A 19512-nucleotide genomic window follows, 5' to 3' on the forward strand; every position below is an offset into this window, starting at 1 on the left:
AGGAACTGGTAACTTGCATCTGTACTGCACTCTGTAAACAGATCTGCACTTTAGACTGGGCAAGCCCTGCCCTGACCATGCTGTTGATCACTTTACCCCAGTTCCTTCCTTTTATGCACAAAAAGATCTACAACTACAGGGAACTCACCACATCACCTGAATAAACAAGATGGGGGAAAAAACTGCCCTAAATCTTCCACCAACCACCATACCTAAAACCAGAAAGCCCACTGAGCCCATTCTCTCAACCAATAACAAGTATTAATATTGACACCTGACAGAAGAAATTTTCACATATTGAGGTTCAGGGAAGTCATTCTGGCTTATACATGATTTGGCTTGAACTTCATGCTAACTCTCAACAGCCTGTCTTATGACCTACCAAACATGCATTGTACATCTGTTTTAATCATTAAAGAGAAGACTGAATTTCTTAAAGAGAAGACTGAATTTAAAAATCTAAATGGAGTAACTGTTTCAGGCATTTAAAACTGAGCCAGGTGCATGTGGTTTCAGACATATTCCCGCATAACTGAGGACCTGTATTTTCTGAACTGTTATCAAGCTCAAGGATACCACCAGTTATGCTCAAAGAAGGCAATGGCACCCCACTCCAGTACTCTTGCCTGGAAGATCCCATGGACGGAGGAGCCTGGTAGGCTGCAGTCCATGGGGTCACGAAGAGTCGGACACGACTGAGCAATTTCACTTTCACTTTTCACTTTCATGCATTAGAGAAGGAAATGGCAACCCGCTCCAGTGTTCTTGCCTGGAGAATCCCAGGGATGGGGGAGCCTTGTGGGCTGCCATCTGTGGGGTCGCACAGAGTCGGACATGACTGAAGCGACGCAGCAGCAGCTGTCAGCTACAATTCCTTGTAACTATGCAACTATTCTGTACCCCAACCAATCCTTACTGAACAAGCATCCTTCCTTTTTGCCAGTTCCAAATATAATTCTTGATTTTTGCCTTTTTAAGCCTCCCCCATTTTGTAGTCTAGAGGACTACGAATTCAGATGCATATTGAATCTGCATCTCCCAGACTATAGTCCTAAATTTGGCTTGAGTAAAACTCTCTTCTACCCCTATTACAGAATTTCACTGATCATTCTCATCAGCATACCTTTTCAGCTCATGATATTTAAAAATGGGACACCTTAATAGAGTTAAGCTCAATCTTTCATTATTTATAACCTAACCTCATTTCAACAAGGCTTTCAGGAATCCTTAGAGATGCACAGAATTCTTGTAATTTTAGATTAAAGAGTTTCCAAGGACTCTAACTAGGGTAACACACATTGGTTAGCTCACAGAACTTACATGATGACATTAACAAGGGTGCTTCTGAAGTTCTCTCGTTCTTTATGTGGAGATTTGCTCTTTCCTCTGGAAGTAGATGGTCCAGCATGACTATCATCAATCTGGTCAAGTAACCTGCCCTTTTTCCCAAAGCGTTCCTTGTATTCAGCTTGAATTAAGAAAAAAAAAAAAAAAGTGTAAATTAGTCATCTTTAAAAGTAAGTTAAAATGTTTAAGAGGTTAAAATAAAACACTGAAGTATCTTTTAATGAAAAAACTACATTCTTTAAGTTCTTAAGTAACCACATTTCCTTTCTTGAAGTTAAACTAATCTCAATCTCCTTTGATGTCATCATAATAGAAAGCTTTATTTCAAGAATACTCAATTTTATATTTTGATAAATGCAAATAAACTCAAATTTTCAACGATTTTGCATAGAACCTTCTTAAAATTAAAATCATTATAAACACAGAATGTAAAGTTATTTTAGCAAATTTAAAGAACTATGAGGAAAAGATGTTAACATTTACTGTAATCAATCTAATAAGTCAAAATAAAAATATTAATGTAAATAATTTAGAAGTAATGTTTACAACCTATTACAATCCCCCTTAGAAAAAATATTAGTCTTTGACACAGAGGCAAATTCTGAAAACAGTTACTCAAAGTTTTATTATAAACATTGCAATTCCTAAAATATCAGCCTTTATAGCATTTGCAATAGTCTGAAACAACTAAGACATGATATCAAGTATTTTCTGAGGAAACACTTTTGGGGTAAATTTTTCCATTTGATATAAACATAATTATAACTTTCCACTTTCATTGCTTTAACTACATGTTGTGATTTTTTTTTTCCCTCCAGGAAATTTCTTTAAACCTAAGACAGAATATTAGAGTTCTTACCATATGACTGTTCATTTTTAACACTAAACTGCTCTGGAATATCTTCATCCTGCTTTACATTCAAATGGAACGATGGAGCTGCCTGCTGCCACTGGGGCTTTGTACTCACCTGAAATATGAAATTTTAGATAGCATCAACAAAACAAGATAGAAAAAAGGCTTTTTTTTTTCATGAAATGCATAAGAATGTATAAACACAGACATTTTCTCCAACAAATTAGGACATCTTATATTCTTTGCAGCCAAACTTGAAGAAGCTCTGTACAATCAGTAAAAACAAGACCGGGAGCTGACTGTAGCTCAGATCATGAATTCCTTATTGCCAAATTCAGACTTAAATTGAAGAAAGTAGGGAAAACCATTAGACCATTCAGGTATGACCTAAGTCAAATCGCTTATGATTATACAGTGGAAGTGACAAATAGATTCAAGGGATTAGATTTTTAGAGCGCCTGAAGAACTATGGACAGAGGTTCATGATGTTGTACAGGAGGCAGGGATCAAGACCATCCCCAAGAAAAAGAAATGCAAAAAACCCAAACGGCTGTCTGAGGAACCCTTACAAATAGCTGTGAAAAGAAGAGAAGTGAAAGGCAAAAGAGAAAAGAAAAGATATAAGTATCTAAATACAGAGTTCCAAAGAACAGCAAGGAGAGATAAGAAAGCCTTCTTCAGTGATCAATGCAAAGAAATAGAGGAAAATAATAGAATGGGAAAGACTAGAGGTCTCTTCATGAAAATTAGAGAAACAAAGGGAACATTTCATGCAAAGATGGGCACAGTAAAGGACAGAAATGGTATGGGCCTAACAGAAGCAGAAGATATTAAGAAGCGGTGGCAAGAATACACAGAAGTATACAAAAAAAATCTTCACGACCCAGATAATCATGATGGTATGATCACTCACCTAGAGCCAGACATCCTGGAATGCAAAGTCTAGTGGGCCTTAGGAAACATCACTACGAACAAAGCTGGTGGAGGTGATGGAATTCCAGTTGAGCTATTTCAAATCCTAAAAGATGATGCTGTGAAAGTGCTGCACTCAATATGCCAGCAAATTTGGAAAACTCAGCAGTGGCCACAGGACTGGAAAAGGTCAGTTTTCATTCCAATCCCAAAGAAAGGCAATGCCAAAGAATATTCAAACTACCACACAATTGCACTCATCTCACACACTAGTAAAGTAATGCTCAAAATTATCTAACCCAGGCTTCAATAGTACATGAACCATGAACTTCCAGATGTTCAAGCTGGTTTTAGAAAAGGCAGAGGAATCAGAGATCAAATTGCCAACATCCACTGGATCATCAAAAAAGCAAGAGAGTTCCAGAAAAAAATCTACTTCTGCTTTATTGACTATGCCAAAGCCTTTTGATTGTGTGGATCACAAAAAAATATGGAAAATTCTTAAAGAGATGGACATACCAGACCACCTGACCTGCCTCCTGAGAAACCTGTATTCAGGTTAGGAAGCAACAATTAGAACTAGACATGGAACAAAAAGAAGTATGTCAAGGCTGTATATTGTCAACCTGCTTATTTAACTTATATGCAGAGTACATCATGAGAAATGCTGGGCTGGATGAAGCACAAGCTGGAATCAAGATTGCCAGGAGAAATGTCAGGAACCTCAGATATGCAGATGACACCACCCTTATGGCAGAAAGTGAAGAAGAATTAAAGAGCCTCTTGATGAAAGTGAAAGAGGAGAGTGAAAAAGTTGGCGTAAAACTCAACATTCAGAAAACTAAGATCATGGTATCTGGTCCCATCACTTCATGGCAAATAGATGGGGAAACAGTGGCAGACTTCATTATTGGGGGCTCCAAAATCACTGCAGATGGTGACTGTAGCCATGAAATTAAAAGATGCTTGCTCCTGGGAAGAAAAGTTATGACCAACTTAGACAGCATATTAGAAAGGTGAGACATTACTTTGCCAACAAAGGTCCATCTAGTCAAAGCTATGGTTTTTCCAGTAGTCATGTATGGATGTGAGAGTCAGACTATAAAGAAAGCTGAGCGCCAAAGAATTGATCCTTTTGAACTGTGGTATTGGAGAAGATGCTTAAGAGTCCCTTAAACTGCAAGGAGATCCAACCAGTCCAACCTAAAGGAAATCAGTCCTGAATATTCATTGGAAGGACTGATGCTGAAGCTGAAAACTCCAATACGTTGGCCATCTGATGTGAATAACCAACTCTTTTGAAAAGACCCTGATGCTGGGAAAGATTGAAGGTGGGAGGAGAAGGGGACAACAGAGGATGAGATGGTTGGATGGCATCACCAACTCAATGGACATGAGCTTGAGTAAACTCCGAGAGTTGGTGATGGACAGGGAGGCCTGGCATGTTGCAGTCCATGGGATCTCAAAGAGTCAGACATGACTGAGTGACTGAACTGAACTGAAAGAAGGCATAAATACACAACAACAAATCACATTAAAGCCTGTGAATGGCATGGTGGGTGACATTTGGAATACATTAGCAAGTGCTCACTCTGCTGTCGGTTTGATATGGGTGCCTATTACCTAACATGGGTGCTTATTCCACAGAGTTTACTCAGCCCCAGACATTGGCAAGTGATTTTTCAGCCTTCTGTCTTGCTGGACCCCAATGCTAATGAGTTCCTCTACATTCCAGCTCCAGAGGATCTTCCTATTCTCATGACTTTATCAACCAGATTACCCTGGCAACTCACACGTTCATTCTATCATTTAAGGCAGGGGTCATAAATTCTTATACCTACACAGTTCTGGCAAGTATCATAAAAGAGGGAGTAAAGCTAGTGATGATAGCTAATCAGCACCCAGCTTCAGTGCTAGGAAACGCTACAGGGCCTTGGGGACTGTGGCCTAGGGAGAAAACCTCTGTCTTAAAAAAATGCAACAGTTAATTAGCTCGAGCCAGCTACTACAATGCCAGAATACAGACCCACTATTGCTAGAACCTACGGCTCTTCAAGAAACCCAGATGGGCAGCCTTTAAAGTAAAATGTACTTATTTTTAAGCACTGACAATTGAATCTGTGTCTTCCTTTCATATTCAGAACTTGATAGCCCATGTTTGCACTGGCTTTTAGTTTTACTCTTCCCAATCCTTTATTGCTACTTTTAAATAAACTACCTGCACACAAATCCTTTTTTCAAGCTCTTCTTTCATAGGAAAGTAAGCTAAGACAGTAAGTCAATGCTTTTCCATCCTTTCATCTACCTTGCCAATCTTCTGCTGTGATCTTGCTCCATAAAGGATTTCAGGTGAGTGAGATGTTCACAAAGGTTTAGAATCAGGTCCCCAGCTCAAAGAGGATCAGATCCCCCAGCACTGGGTTACCCTTGATTTCAACAAGGATCACCACCAGAAACAAAGGCCTGGAATGAAAATCACTACTACAGTAGTTTTAACTACTGCTGGAAAATTTTATCCAAGAACAAATTTTAATATTCAAATAAAAGTTTCTTAGTTGTTTGTCAGTGAACTTTTTAAAATCTCTTAAAAATATGATCTCCCCTAAAACACACAAAACTCAAAGAATGCTGAAAAATGCAAGATATGGCCAAATAAGAACATGAAACCAGGTTTAAATAGCCAACAAAAGCATTTCAGACTAGTATATGCCAATGACAAGAAGGGATTAGTATTCAACTCAGCCACTGACTAGTAAGTCAGAAAATTTTAATTGAGTTTACATCTCTAAACCTGTATACTAACAAGATGCAACAAACTGAGGGTAATTTTGTTTTTAAATTTATCAAATTTTAAACATGTGTCTATTCCATTTCAAGTCCTGTATTTTAAGCTAGAAAATTTAAGATAGATTTTGTAGAACCACAGAAAAGATATGTCTCAATCCTATAGAACTTGGCAGCATAATCTGGCATTATTAAAAAATTTTTCAGTTAAAATGTATATTTTGAAATGTTCATTTACTTTATCTAAGAATAGTAAGTCAAGTTTTATAAGTGAAAAACATCCTCCATCTTAAATTATCAGGAATCTTTCTGTATAAAGCAACACAAATTCAATTTTATTAGTTTGTTCTCAGCTTTTAAAATATCTTTCAAAAAATAATCATTTGGACGAAATTTGAGAGTATTATACTAAGTGAAATATGCCAGACATCAAAAGATAAATACTGTATGATTCTACTTACATGAGGTACCTAGAATAGGAAAATACATAGAGACAGAAAGAATGCTGGTTGCTGTGGACTGAGGAGAGGGCAAAACAGAGAGTTAGTGTCTAATGGGTAGAGTTTCAGTTTGGCAATATAAAAAGAGTTCTGAAGATGGATGGTGGTGATGGCTGTACAACAATACGACTGTGCTTAATATTAATGAACTATAGATTAAAAACAGTTTAAATGATCAGTTGTATGTTATGCATATTTTATCACAATTTAAAAAAAACAACAACATTATTTGCACTGAACCTCCACTTAAGCTCAACTTCCAGGAGTTACAAGAGCACACTGAATGTCATTATATTCAATATAACTACTAAATGGAAAAATTTATTACAGTCAAGTATATCTTTCCCAGTACTTGTCAACTGAAAATGTTTGTTAACTGCCTCTTCCACAGAACAATGACAATTTATGGTCATAATGATAAATTTTAAAAAGATGGTAAATTTCAGTGTTGGAAGATGCATCTCAAAAATCAATAACCCTTCTTACTTTCAAACTCAGAAACTGAGGCTCAGAGATGTAAGTGACTCCCTTAGATGGCAGAGTCATTAGTGACAAAACATAACCCCCAGCTTCACTCCCTAATTCCAACACTGAAATATTTCTGCTAGACCACCTTGGAAACATTTCTATCCAGAATATTCAAATATTCAGTAGAGAATAGTAGGAAATTATAGGTTACATTTATTAAGATAGTTATTTTTTATTTTATGTGCACCTCAGAATTTCTCAAACAGAAAATAATCAAATTGAGCACAAAATTCAAAATCATAATTTTAGTTACTTATTTACGAGTTTGAAAACGAATAACATTTTAAAAAGGGCTAAAACCCAATGGGAGTGTACATGTAAATTACCGTAGCCAATTGTGGTAAAATTCTTCCTGGTGTCTTAGGTTTTTCTTTGCTGGCTGATTTATCCTACATGCAAAAAAAAAAAAAAAAAAAAGGTTTACTCTGTTAGAGCTAAAACTTATCCTCACAATCAAATTTTACAGTAAAGCACTTAGTATCCAAAATATTCATTCAAAGGCATACTCTACTATTTTTTTAAATTCTCAATGTTTGTCTTGGAATATGGCAAGGCAAGAAAGGAAAATCGTATCCAACAATACCTATCAGAAAGCTTTAAAAATGTGCAAAGCCTCTTGTCCATTACATCATCTCCTTGGAATTTATCTGAATCTCATTAGTGTCCAGGTCTTACTCTGCTCCATCTCCCTTCTCTATCACTAAAATACCATTTTTGTCCTCTGATAACCAGAATGCTCCACTTACTAAGCTGATAGTGTATTCAGGTTAACGTATCCTCAAGTTACTGGAAGTAACATGTACTTCTTAGCAGCAACTTTCAGGAAAAAGTGCTGATCGTTTGAGTAGAGTATGATTCCATGGTAGGAATTTCACTTAGTAAGAGAAGGCACTATCGAGAATCATACTTCCATCTATAAAGCAGATAATATAAGTTGTGCTAATTCATGTTGATCTATGGCGGAAACCAATACAATTTAATATTGTAAAGCAATTATCCCTTAATTAAAAATAAATAAATTTAAAAATACATATATGTTATGCTTTTTGCTAATGGTCACTTTATTTGCTCTCAGCTCCAAATCTACCCTTTTTGCCCTCCTTTGTGATTCTTGAACAGGACTCTGAACATCTGTCTTTTGCCAACCAGAACTAATAAAAGGTATCAAAACAACTCTGTGAGAGGAGGGGACTCTCTTTCTGGTTCCAGGGTTTTATCATTGTTTCCATGGTATGGCTGCCAGTTAGCATCCTTGCCCATGGGCACCTTCCCAGCCTGTGGTGTGTGGCTGACCCAGTGGCAGACCCCCTCCAGCAGGGTGGCAGGTTTTCATGGGCATCCCTAAGGGCAGCTTTCCAGAAAGTTGCCCTTACATGGCAGAGGGAGATTTCCTTTCAAATTCTTCCACATGCAAGCACATGGTTTTCTTACCTCCCAGCCTAAGCCTACAAAATTTCAGCAAATGCCTTTGCCACCCAGGTGGGCCACAGCCATTTCCTCTCCAAGAGATCTTAATGTAGGCTTCAGAGAAGGAATGCATCTTCCAAGTCTCTTCCCTGAGCCTCTCTCCCACAGTCCCAGAAGGAATGGCTTTGTATCTGCCATTTCTATGTTTTCAGCTACACTATCCAAAACAGCATCCATTAGCCACCTGGAGCCACTGACCACCTGAAATATGGTTCATATGAAGTGAGATGTGTTTAACAGTATAGATTTTGAAGATACAGTACACAGTACAAAAAGAATTTTAATTATCTTGTCAATCTTTATATTGATGAGAATATATTTTATATTGATCACACCATGTGCTATGTATTGAGAAGTTTACAAAAATTACCTCATTCAGTTCTCTTTACAACTCTGTGAGTAAGTAGTGTACCACTTTTGTGAGTATTGTATGCATGAGGACTTTTTAAAAAAATATTTATTTTTCTGCATCATATGGGATCTTTCATCATGGTGCATGGATTCTCTAGTCATGGCACAGTGGCTTAGTTGCTCTGGGGAATGTGGGGTCTTAGTTCCTGACCAGGGATTGAGCCCACATCCCGTGCACTGCAAGGCAGATTTTTAATGACTGGACCACCAGGGAAGTCTCCATGAGGACTTTTTCAATGAGGTAGTCTCTGCCTCCACAAAGTACACAGTTCAGTCAGTATTAAAAATTATATGCTTTCATGCAGGATAGGAGATGGTGTGGAACACAGTATTCAAAGAAACTTCCAAAATGAGAAAGGATGGAAACTTAGCCTTGAGTCTCAACTGCATCTCCCAGAGTAGCAGCAACAAGCTTACTGAAGACAGAGTAGCAGCAACAAGCTTACTGAAGACAGCAACAAGCAACAACAGTAGCACAAATGATGACTTGGGAGGGGATATTGGGGTTGATGGTGAAGTAGAAGGTATGACAATTTTCTTATTCAGTTCAGTTCAGTTCAGTTCAGTCACTCAGTCATGTCCTACTCTTTGTGACCCCACGAACCACAGCACGCCAGGCCTCCCTGTCCATCACCAACTCCCAGAGTTCACTCAAAGTCATGTCCATTGAGTCGGTGATGCCATCCAGCCATCTCATCCTCTGTCGTCCCCTTCTCCTCCTGCCCCCAATCCCTCCCAGCATCAGAGTCTTTTCCAATGAGTCAACTCTTCGCATGAGATGGCCAAAGTACTGTAGTTTCAGCTTTAGCATCATTCCTTCCAAAGAAATCCCAGGGCTGATCTCCTTCAGAATGGACTGGTTGGATCTCCTTGCAGTCCAAGGGACTCTCAAGAGTCTTCTCCAACACCACAGTTCAAATATTAGAAAATGATTTACTGAATTCCTACCATGTGTCGAGCTCTCTTTAAGGCACTGGATATGGACAAAACAAAGTCCCTCCCCTGGTGGAGCTTACATTCTAGTGGGGATAGAGACAGCTACTTCAGAATAAATATAACACAATTTCAGGAAGTGGTAAGTACAAAGGAAACAATAAAACTGGGTAAAGGGATTGAGTGGGGAAAGACAGAGAAGCACTTGGTTAGATTACAGTAGTGAGGCCTCTTTTCAGACATTTTGTTTGAGTAAAGATGTAAATCAGGGGCAAGAAAGGGCTGGATAGGGTTGCTGCTATATTATAGAAGACATGGGCTTGGAGGCTTGATCGGCCTGGCTGGCAGCAGAGAACCATCACTGTCTCCTCTTGGCGTAACCTCCAGTCCCGGTTTGCTGGAGACAGTCCCAGTTCACACCTCTTACCTAAGCATTAGCAGTAGCACTTGCACCCTCAATGGCATCACAGTTTGTGTGATAAATTACACCATCGTGGTATTTATCACGCAATGACACACAAAGGTGTATTAACCGTCCTGGTAGCAATAAATAAGGTCAGTGAGAAGGAAACCAGAGTCATTACCGAGGATAGTTCAACAGCTTTTAATAAACCAGGCAATAGGAGATAATGGACCTTGATTTACAGAAAATGCTAGCGACTGAAGGTCACATAACCTTGTTAAGACACAGCTCTGAACCTCTGCTCCCCTGGTCAGAAAGATCAAAAGGCCCTGTATTAAAGTAAACACAAGTCATCTTGGTTTTCTAAGCCTCCTCAATATGCTCTAAACTTTTCACTTCTCAGCATCTGTTATAGTTACTTCATAGCCTTGTAACTCTAATCAGCCAATGAAAAGTGACCACCACATCAGGTAGTTTAAGAAGAGGTGTGCCTCATTCATAGCAGTCTCATTCCTGCCACAGCCAGTGAGGAGGCAAGTGTTTCTGCCAGTGCTGCTATAAGGTGAAGGAGAGCTAACTGATTCTCATCTGACTTCACATGATCAAGGGGTAATCTCTGTTAGGTTAAGTCTCTGAGATTTGAGGGTCTGTCTGTTATTTCAGCTAGTATTAAGTACCCTAACAGAGCCACCAATGTCTCTCTCAATATCCCTGTTAAAATCAACACTTTCTTCAAGACCAATACTAAATTTAGATTTAAAAAAAAACCCTCCAATTGCAGGTGAGCAATTTTTAAATATGTATAGCACTCTCTTGGTAATTCTCTTATTGTTTAAATTCTGTCTGAAATATAATTTGTGTATGTATTTATCCTGCTCTCCTACCCTGATAATGTGCTCCATCTCAGCCTACTAATAATTCAGTCTTACAGAGTTGGATAAACTGACCTTAAAATAATTGACTTTATCATAATAAAAATTATAAATTGGTTAACCAAGCCTTTAAAAAGTAAAGAGAAAGGAATTAGGGCCAAAATGGCAGAGCAGGAAAACCCTGAGATCACCTCCTGCCATGGGCACACCAAAATCACAAATAGTTACAGAACTCTCAATGAGAATGACCTGAAGACTTATAGAAACATATTCTGCAACTAAAGATATAAAGAAGAAACCACAATAAGGCATGTATGAGGGACAGAGATGTTACATAGTCAAGTGACTCACAAAAAGGAGAATAATCTCAATTGCAGAGATTCTCCTGAAGGAATCTCTCTGAGCTCTGTATGAGGCTCTCCAGCCAAGAGGTCCTCCAACCAGTGAGGCAAGCCCCTGGAATGTTTGGCTTTAAAGGCCAGCATACTTGTTTTTGGGAGAGCCAGAAGGCTCTAGGAAACCAGACTTTACTCTTAAAGGATACATGCAAAATCTCACACTCTCCAAGGCCCAGGGCTGAAGCAATAATTTGAAAGGAGCCTAAGTCAGACCCACTTACTTATACCAGACAGCCTTCCAGAGAGGAAGGAGGCAACTGGGACTCAACTTGGAGACACAAATGCTGGTGACAGCCATTTTGGGGAGCTCATTCTACCATAAGGACATTGGTGCTAGCAAGTGCTGTTGTAGAACCCTCCCTCTAGCTTACCAGCACTGGTACACAGCCTCACCCACCAGCAGACTAGATGCCATCAACCCCTTTCAGCTCCCAGCCACCTAGAAATTTGGCCCTAGCCATCAGAGGGGCCCAGGAACTGGACCACTCACCATCAGGCAGACATCAGATCCCAGATCCTGGACCTTGCAGACAGACACATCAAGAACTGGCTTTACCCACCAGGGAGGCAGCATTAACACTTGGACCTGGCCTCACCCACCAGTGGAGCCAACAGCAACTCTGGGACCCTCAAAGCCAGAGATCCTGAGATGTAACTCCAACCACCAGTCGACCAGCACTAGCAACATTACACTGCCTCACTCAACAGCAAATGAACACCAGTCCCAGGAGCACCCTCAGTCCTGGAACCTTGCCCACAAGTAGGCTGATATTAGCTCTGGGACACCAAGACTTGCAGCCAGCCCCCCTCAAGACCCCACTCCACCCACCAGTGGGCTGGCACTAGCTCCAGGACTGCCTGGAGCTGTGCAACCAGCCTTCTCATGACCCAGCCCTGTCCACCAGTTGTTGGCAGCCTCCATACTTGGTAGGGCCTGGCAACCAATCAGTCTGGAGAAGAGGTAGTCAGGAGTCACCCTGCCATGGTAGAAGGGCCCACATAGCCCACACAGAGGGCACCCTAGAGCACTGAGCTCTTGTGACCAGAGATGAGTATGCTGCTGGGCCTCACAGGGGATCTCCTACATAAGGCCACTTCTCCAAGATTGGGGAAAGTATCAAACTTACCAATTATATAGAAATAAAAATACAGAATTAGGCAAAATTAGGAGACAGATGATATAGAGGAATAGATCAACACTAGATGACAGAGTAATGGAAATCATTCAAGCTGAAAAGCAAAAAAGTTTTCAATAAGAAGTTTATGAGTTTAATGTTGTTCTCCAGGACAACATTAAATTTACCAACACTCACATTATAGGGGTCCCAGAATAAAAGAGAAAGAAGAGAACACATTTGAAGACATAATAGCCAAAAACTTTCTTAATCTGGGAAAGGAAATAGACATTCAGGTCCAGGAAGCACAGAGAGTCTCAAACAAGATCAACCCAAAGAGAGGGCCTCAACATTACACACTGCAAATTAAAATGGAAAAAAAATTAAAGATAGACAGAATATTAAAAGCATCAAGGGAAAGGCAACTAGTTATAGATAAGGGAACTCTCATAAGGCTATCAACTGACTTTTCAGCAGGAACTCTGCAGGCCAGAAGAGAGGTGGCATGATACAGTTAAATGGATGAAAGGGGAAAAAAGCCTACAACCAAGAATACTTTATGTGGCAGAGTCATCAATCAGATTTGAATGAGAGATCAGTTTTACATACAAGCAAAAACTAAAAAGAGTTCAGCATCACAAAACTGACTTTATAAGAAATGTTAAAGGGAGCTCTTTAAGTGAAATATGAAATTATGAAAGGAAAAAAATCACATACACAGTGAAGAAAGATCAACCACTTACAAACTAGAAGGAAGACTAAAAGGTAAAATAGTGAGATTGAAAGTAATGATAATAGGATAACAGTAAGGGACTTTAAGACCTGACTTAATCAATGGACAGATCATCCAGACAGAAAAAGTAATAAGGAGACACTGGCCTTAAACAATACATTAGACCAGATGGACTTAACAGATCATATACATAGAACACTCCAACCAAAAGCAGCAGAATACACATTCTTTCTAAGTGCCTATGGAACATTTGCCAGGATATATATCACATGCTAGGCCACAAAACAAGTTCCTATAACTTAAAGAAGAATGAAATCATATCAAGCATCTTTTCTGATCATAACTGTAGGAGTCTAGAAATCAATTATAAGGAAAAAAAAAACTGAAAGAAAACCCCACAAATACATGGAAGCTAAACAATATGCTACTAAACAACCAATGAGCCACTAAAGAATCAAAGAGGAAATAAAAAGTACCTGGAGACTAATGAAAATGAAAACACAATCCAAAATCTATGAAACAGAAAAAGCAATTCTAAGAGACAGGTTTATAGCAATACAAGCCAACCTCAGGAAATAAGAAAACCTCAGCAAACAACCTAACCTTTTACCTAAAGAATAGAAAAAGAATAAACCCAAAATTAATAGAAGAAAAAAAAACAATGATTATAGCAGAAATATACAAAATAGTTCAGTTGCTCAGTCATGTCGGACTCTTTGTGACTGCATGGACTGCAGCACACCAGACTTCCCTGTCCATCACCAACTCCCAAATCCTACTCAAACTCATGTCCATTGCGTCGATGATGCCTCCAACCGTCTCATCCTCTGTCCCCTTCTCCTCCTGCCTTCAGTCTTTCCCAGCCTCAGGGTCTTTTCCAATGAGTCAGTTCTTCACATCAGGTGGCAAAGGATTGGAGTTTCAGCTTCAGCATCAGTCCTTCCAATGAATATTCAGGACTGATTTCCTTTAGGATGGACTGATTGGATCTCCTTGCAGTCCAAGGGACTCTCAAGAGTCTTTTCCAACACCACAGTTCAAAAGCATCAACTCTTTAGCACTCAGCTTTATTTATAGTCCAACTCTCGCGTCCATACATGACTACTGGAAAAACCATAGCTTTGACTAGACAGACCTTTACAAAACACACTCAGAAAAAAACAAAAAATAGAAAGGATCAATGAAACTAAGAATTTTTATCTTTGAAAAGATAAAATTGATCAACCTTTAGCCAAATTCATCAAGAAATATATAAATAAAATCAGAAAATATAAAAATAATATAAAATAATATAAAATCAGAAATATAATCAGGCCCAATAAAATCAGAAATGAAAAATAAGTTATAACATATCACAGAAATACAAAGGATCACAAGAGATTACTATGAACTGTTACATGCCAATAAAATGGACAATCTAGAAATGTACAATCTCCCAAGACTGAATGGAAGAAATGGAAAATTTAAACAGACCAATTACCAGTAATGAAACTGAATCAGTGATAAAACAGAAATTCTTCCAAACAAAATCCTGGACCAGGCAGCTTCACAAGTCAATACCAAACATTTAAAGAAGAATCCGTACCCATTTTCTCAAACTATTCCAAAAAATTGCAGAAGGAACACCTTCAAACTCATTCTAATGAAGTCAGTATCACCCTGATAACCAATCCAGCACAAAAAAGAAAGACACCACATAAAAGAAAATTACAGGTCAATATCACTGATGAATATAGACATAAAAATCCTCATCAAAATTTTAGCAAACCAAATTCAACAATACAGTAAAAGAGTCATATACCATTAACAAGTGGGACTTATCTTGGGGATGCTAGGATGGTTCAGTATTTGCAAAATCAATCAACATGATACACATTAGCAAACTGAATAAAAACCATATGATCATCTCAATAGGTGCAGAAAAAAAGTCTTGGACAAAATTCAACATCCATTTATGATAAAAACTCTCAAAGTGGGTGCAGAATGAATATAAGTGAAAGTGTTAGTCACTTAGCAATGTCTGACTCTTTGCAACCCCATGGACTGTAGCCTTCCAGGTTCCTCTGTCCATGGAATTCTCCAGGCAAGAATACTGGAGTGGGTAGCCATTCCCTTCTCCAGGGGATCTTCCCAACCCAGGTATCAAACCAAGGTCTCCTGCATTGCAGGTGGATTCTTTACATCTGGGCCACCAGAGAATATGCCTCAACATAATAAAGGCCACATATGACAAGCACACAGCTAACATCATACTCAACAGTGAAAAGCTGAAAGAACTTCCTCTAAGATTAGGAAAAAGACAAGGTTGCCCACTCTCTCCACTTTTATTCCACATAGTATTGGGAGTTCTAACCACATCAATCAGACAAGAAAAGAAATCCTAATTGGAAAAGGAAGAATGGAAACTCACTGTTTGCAGGCGAGATGATACTATGTATAGAAAATTGTAAAGATGCTACCAAAAATTACTAAAACTCAATGAATTTGGTAAAGTTGCAGAATACAAAATTAATACAGAAATCTGCTGTTTCTATACACTAAAAAACCATCAGAAAGAGAATTTAAGTAAACAATATTTTTACAATGCAATGAAAGAATAAAATATATGAGAATAAATATAAGGAGGCAGAAGACTTGTACTTGGAAACTGCAAGACACTGATAAGAAACTGAAGACAAGGAAATGCAAAGATACACCATGCTCATGAGTGTGACTGGACCAAACTAACTCCTTTTTGTCAACTCTAACTTAGGCCCACTGTCCAACCCCCTCTCCTTTATATAGGATTAAGCTTTAGCCTAATTCACAAGGAATATACCCAAGCCAGATGAATTCCCATTTAACTTTTACCTTTGTCTTCGTCTGATACCTGAAAACTGGAGCTATGTTTCTGCTGACACAGATGGTTAATGGTCATAAGACACCCAGGTGGAGGACAAATCCCCAGTTCCCATCTGTGTTGACATGCTTCTCTCCAGTAGTCAGATTCTGTCTTTGGCTTTGGTCCTTTTAAACTCCCCCGCACCCTTTCAGTGGTCTAAGTGCACCTGTGAATGCCTCTAGATCATTTGTTCAATATTTCCTGCCTGTGTGTAAGATACCCACAATATACTTCCTACCTGCACTTAATGAATTGCCTGCCTCATTTTTCAACCTCAAAGTTTCTTCTCAGTTTATAAGGTATTATTCAGTATCTCTGATTCCCAATATCATGGATTGGAAGAATTGTTTTATGTGGAAACACAAAAGACCCTGAAGAGCCAAAACAATCTAGAGAAAGAACAAAGCTAGAGGTATCACATTCTGTTATTTCAAATTGCACTGTGTGTCTGTTTTTGACTATTGTAGTTTTACAGTGCATTCAATTGAAACAACATTCAATTAATCTACAGCAAAGGAGGCAAAAATATGCAAAGGGGAAAGGCAGTCTCTTCAATAAACAATATTAGGAAACTGAACAAAGGAATCAAACAGGACTACTTTCTCATACAATATAAAAGAAAAACTCAAAATGTATTTAAAGACATAAATATAAGATCTGAAACCGTAAAACTTCTAGAAGAAACCATAGGTAGCATGCCTTTTGACACCAGTCTTAGTGATACATATATATTTTTTTTCTATGTTTCCTCAGGCAAGGGAAACAAAAGCAAAAATAAACAAGTGGAGCTACATCAAACTAAGATGCTTTTGCACAGCAAAGGAAACTATGAACAAATGGAAGGCCTCTCACTTCCAAAATCGGAGAATTTGTTTGTAAATGATGTATCCAATAAGAAATTAATATCCAAAATATACAAGGAACTTATAAAACTCAATGCTAAAAAACAAATAACCCAACTTTTAAAATGGGCAGAGGACCTGAATAAACATTTGTCCAAAAAAGATGTACAACAACAAGATTCCCCTATGACCCACCTCCTAGAGTAATGGAAATAAAAACAAAAATAAACAACTGGGACCTAATTAAACTTAAAAGCTTTTGCACAGCAAAGAAAACTATAAACTAGGGGAAAGACAACCCTCAGAATGGGAAAAATAATAGCAAATGAAACAACTGTCAAAGGATTAATTTCAAAAATATACAAGCAACACATACAAATCAATACCAGAAAAACAAACAACCCAATCAAAAAGTGGGCAGAAGACCCAAACAGACATTTCTCCAAAGAAGACATACAGATGGCTAGTAAACAGATGAAAAGATGTTCAACATCACTCATTATTCAGTTCGGTTCTGTTCACTCAGTCGTGTCCAACTCTTTGTGACCCCCATGAACCGCAGCACGCCAGGCCTCCCTGTCCATCACCAACTCCTGGAGTCTACCCAAACTCATGTCCATTGAGTCCGTGATGCCATCTAACCATCTCATCCTCTGTTGTCCCCTTCTCCTCCCGCCTTCAATCTTTCCCAACATCAGGGTCTTTTCCAATGAGTCAGCTATTCGCATCAGGTGGACAAAATACTGGCGTTTCAGCTTCAACATCAGTCCTTCCAATGAACACCCAGGACTGATCTCCTTTAGGATGGACTGGTTGGATCTCCTTGCAGTCCAAGGGACTCTCAAGAGTCTTCTCCAACATCAAAGTTCAAAAGCATCAATTCTTCGGCACTCAGCTTTCTTTATAGTCCAACTCTCACATCCAAACATGATTACTGGAAAAACCATAGCCTTGACTAGATGGACTTTGTTGACAAAGTAATGTCTCTGCTTTTTAATATGCTGTCTAGGTTGGTCATAACTTTCCTTCCAAGGAGTAAGCGTCTTTTAATTTCATGGCTGCAATCACCATCTGCAGTGATTTTGGAGCCCAAAAAAATAAAGTCACTCATCATTAGAGAAATGCAAATCAAAACTACAGTGAGATACTACCTCACACGGTCAGAACGGCCCTCATCAAAAAATCTACAAACAACGCATGCTGGAGAGGGTATGGAGAAAAGGGAACCCTCTTGCACTATTGGTGGGAATGTAAATTGATACAGCCACTATGAAGAACAGTGTGGAAATTCCTCTAAAAACTAGGAATAAAACCAACATATGACCCAGCAATCCACTCTGAGGCATATACCCTGAGAAAACCAAAATTGAAAAAGACATATAATGCTCATTGCATTTATTTACAATGGCTAGAACATGGAAGCAACCTAGATGTCCATCCACAGTGAATGGATAAAGAAGCTGTGGTACATATATACAATGGAATATTACTCAGCAAGAAAAAGGACTACATTTGAGTCAGTCCTAATGAGATGGATGAACCTAGAGTCTCTTGTACAGAGTGAAGTAAGTCAGGAAGAGCAAAACAAATATTACATACTAACACACATATATGGAATCTAGAAAGATGGTACTGATGAACCTATTTGCAGAGCAGCAATGGACAGAGAACAGGACAATGAACATATGAACACAGCTGCAGGGGGAGGAAGGAGAGGGTGAGATATATGCAGTTGTATCTCAACAACATAGGAAGTGAAGAAGAAGGAAGTGAAAGAAAACCGCAATGAGCTTCAAACAATACTTCCCAAAGAACAAACACCAAATTAGGTGACTGTTTCATGCATATACCATGCTATACCACAAATGACTCTGTTTTCTTTAATCCCCAGTAGGCTATAGGGTATAAAGGGAAACAAGGGCAAAACATATATGAGCTAAAAGTACAACAGGTGTCCTCAGAGTGAAAGGCTTCCCTTTGGAGAGAATGCTACTGCTGCTGCTAAGTCGCTTCAGTCGTGTCCGACTCTGTGCGACCCCATAGACTGCAGCCCACTAGGCTCCCCCGTCCCTGGGATTCTCCAGGCAAGAATAGTGGAGTGGGTTGCCATTTCCTTCTCCAATGCATGAAAGTGAAAAGTGAAAGTGAAGTCGCTCAGTCGTGTCCGACTCCCAGCAACCCCATGGACTGCAGCCCACCAGGCTCCCCAGTCCCTGGGATTCTCCAGGCAAGAACACTGGAGTGGGTTGCCATTTCCTTCTCCTTGGAGAGAATGAGGATGTAGCAAAAGCCTAAGAGTACAGCTGCAAATGATAGAAGGAAAGAAATACATAGTCCAAGTTCCCTAAAATTATCATACAGGGATACAGGGGCAACTCAGATGAGGTCTATTGCATTAGAGCTACTTCAAAAGTACAACGGAGATAAGCCCAGCCTTGTACACCAATTCCCATACACTTGACTTCTTGGAATCTCTACAGCATCCCTTTGCACACTGAACTACCACCCCATTCTCAGCAGCACCCCAGGTGAA

The 19512-nt window shown here is 39.0% G+C and overlaps 1 protein-coding gene across 1 annotated transcript in view; it reads right to left on the minus strand.

The window, feature by feature from the left end:
* The window catches only part of DNAH7 (dynein axonemal heavy chain 7), a 273330-nt gene that overhangs the window by 244643 nt on the left and 9175 nt on the right, over positions 1 to 19512 (minus strand). The window contains exons 3-5 of the mRNA XM_027563310.1: positions 7251 to 7313; positions 2207 to 2315; positions 1321 to 1468 (exon numbers count right to left, since the gene is read on the minus strand). Of these exons, the coding sequence (XP_027419111.1) occupies positions 1321 to 1468; positions 2207 to 2315; positions 7251 to 7313 (320 nt within the window). The remainder of the gene's footprint in view (positions 1 to 1320; positions 1469 to 2206; positions 2316 to 7250; positions 7314 to 19512) is intronic.

Source organism: Bos indicus x Bos taurus, chromosome 2 (genome assembly GCF_003369695.1).
Source record: "Bos indicus x Bos taurus breed Angus x Brahman F1 hybrid chromosome 2, Bos_hybrid_MaternalHap_v2.0, whole genome shotgun sequence".
In the NCBI taxonomy this organism is placed as follows: Eukaryota; Metazoa; Chordata; class Mammalia; order Artiodactyla; family Bovidae; genus Bos; species Bos indicus x Bos taurus.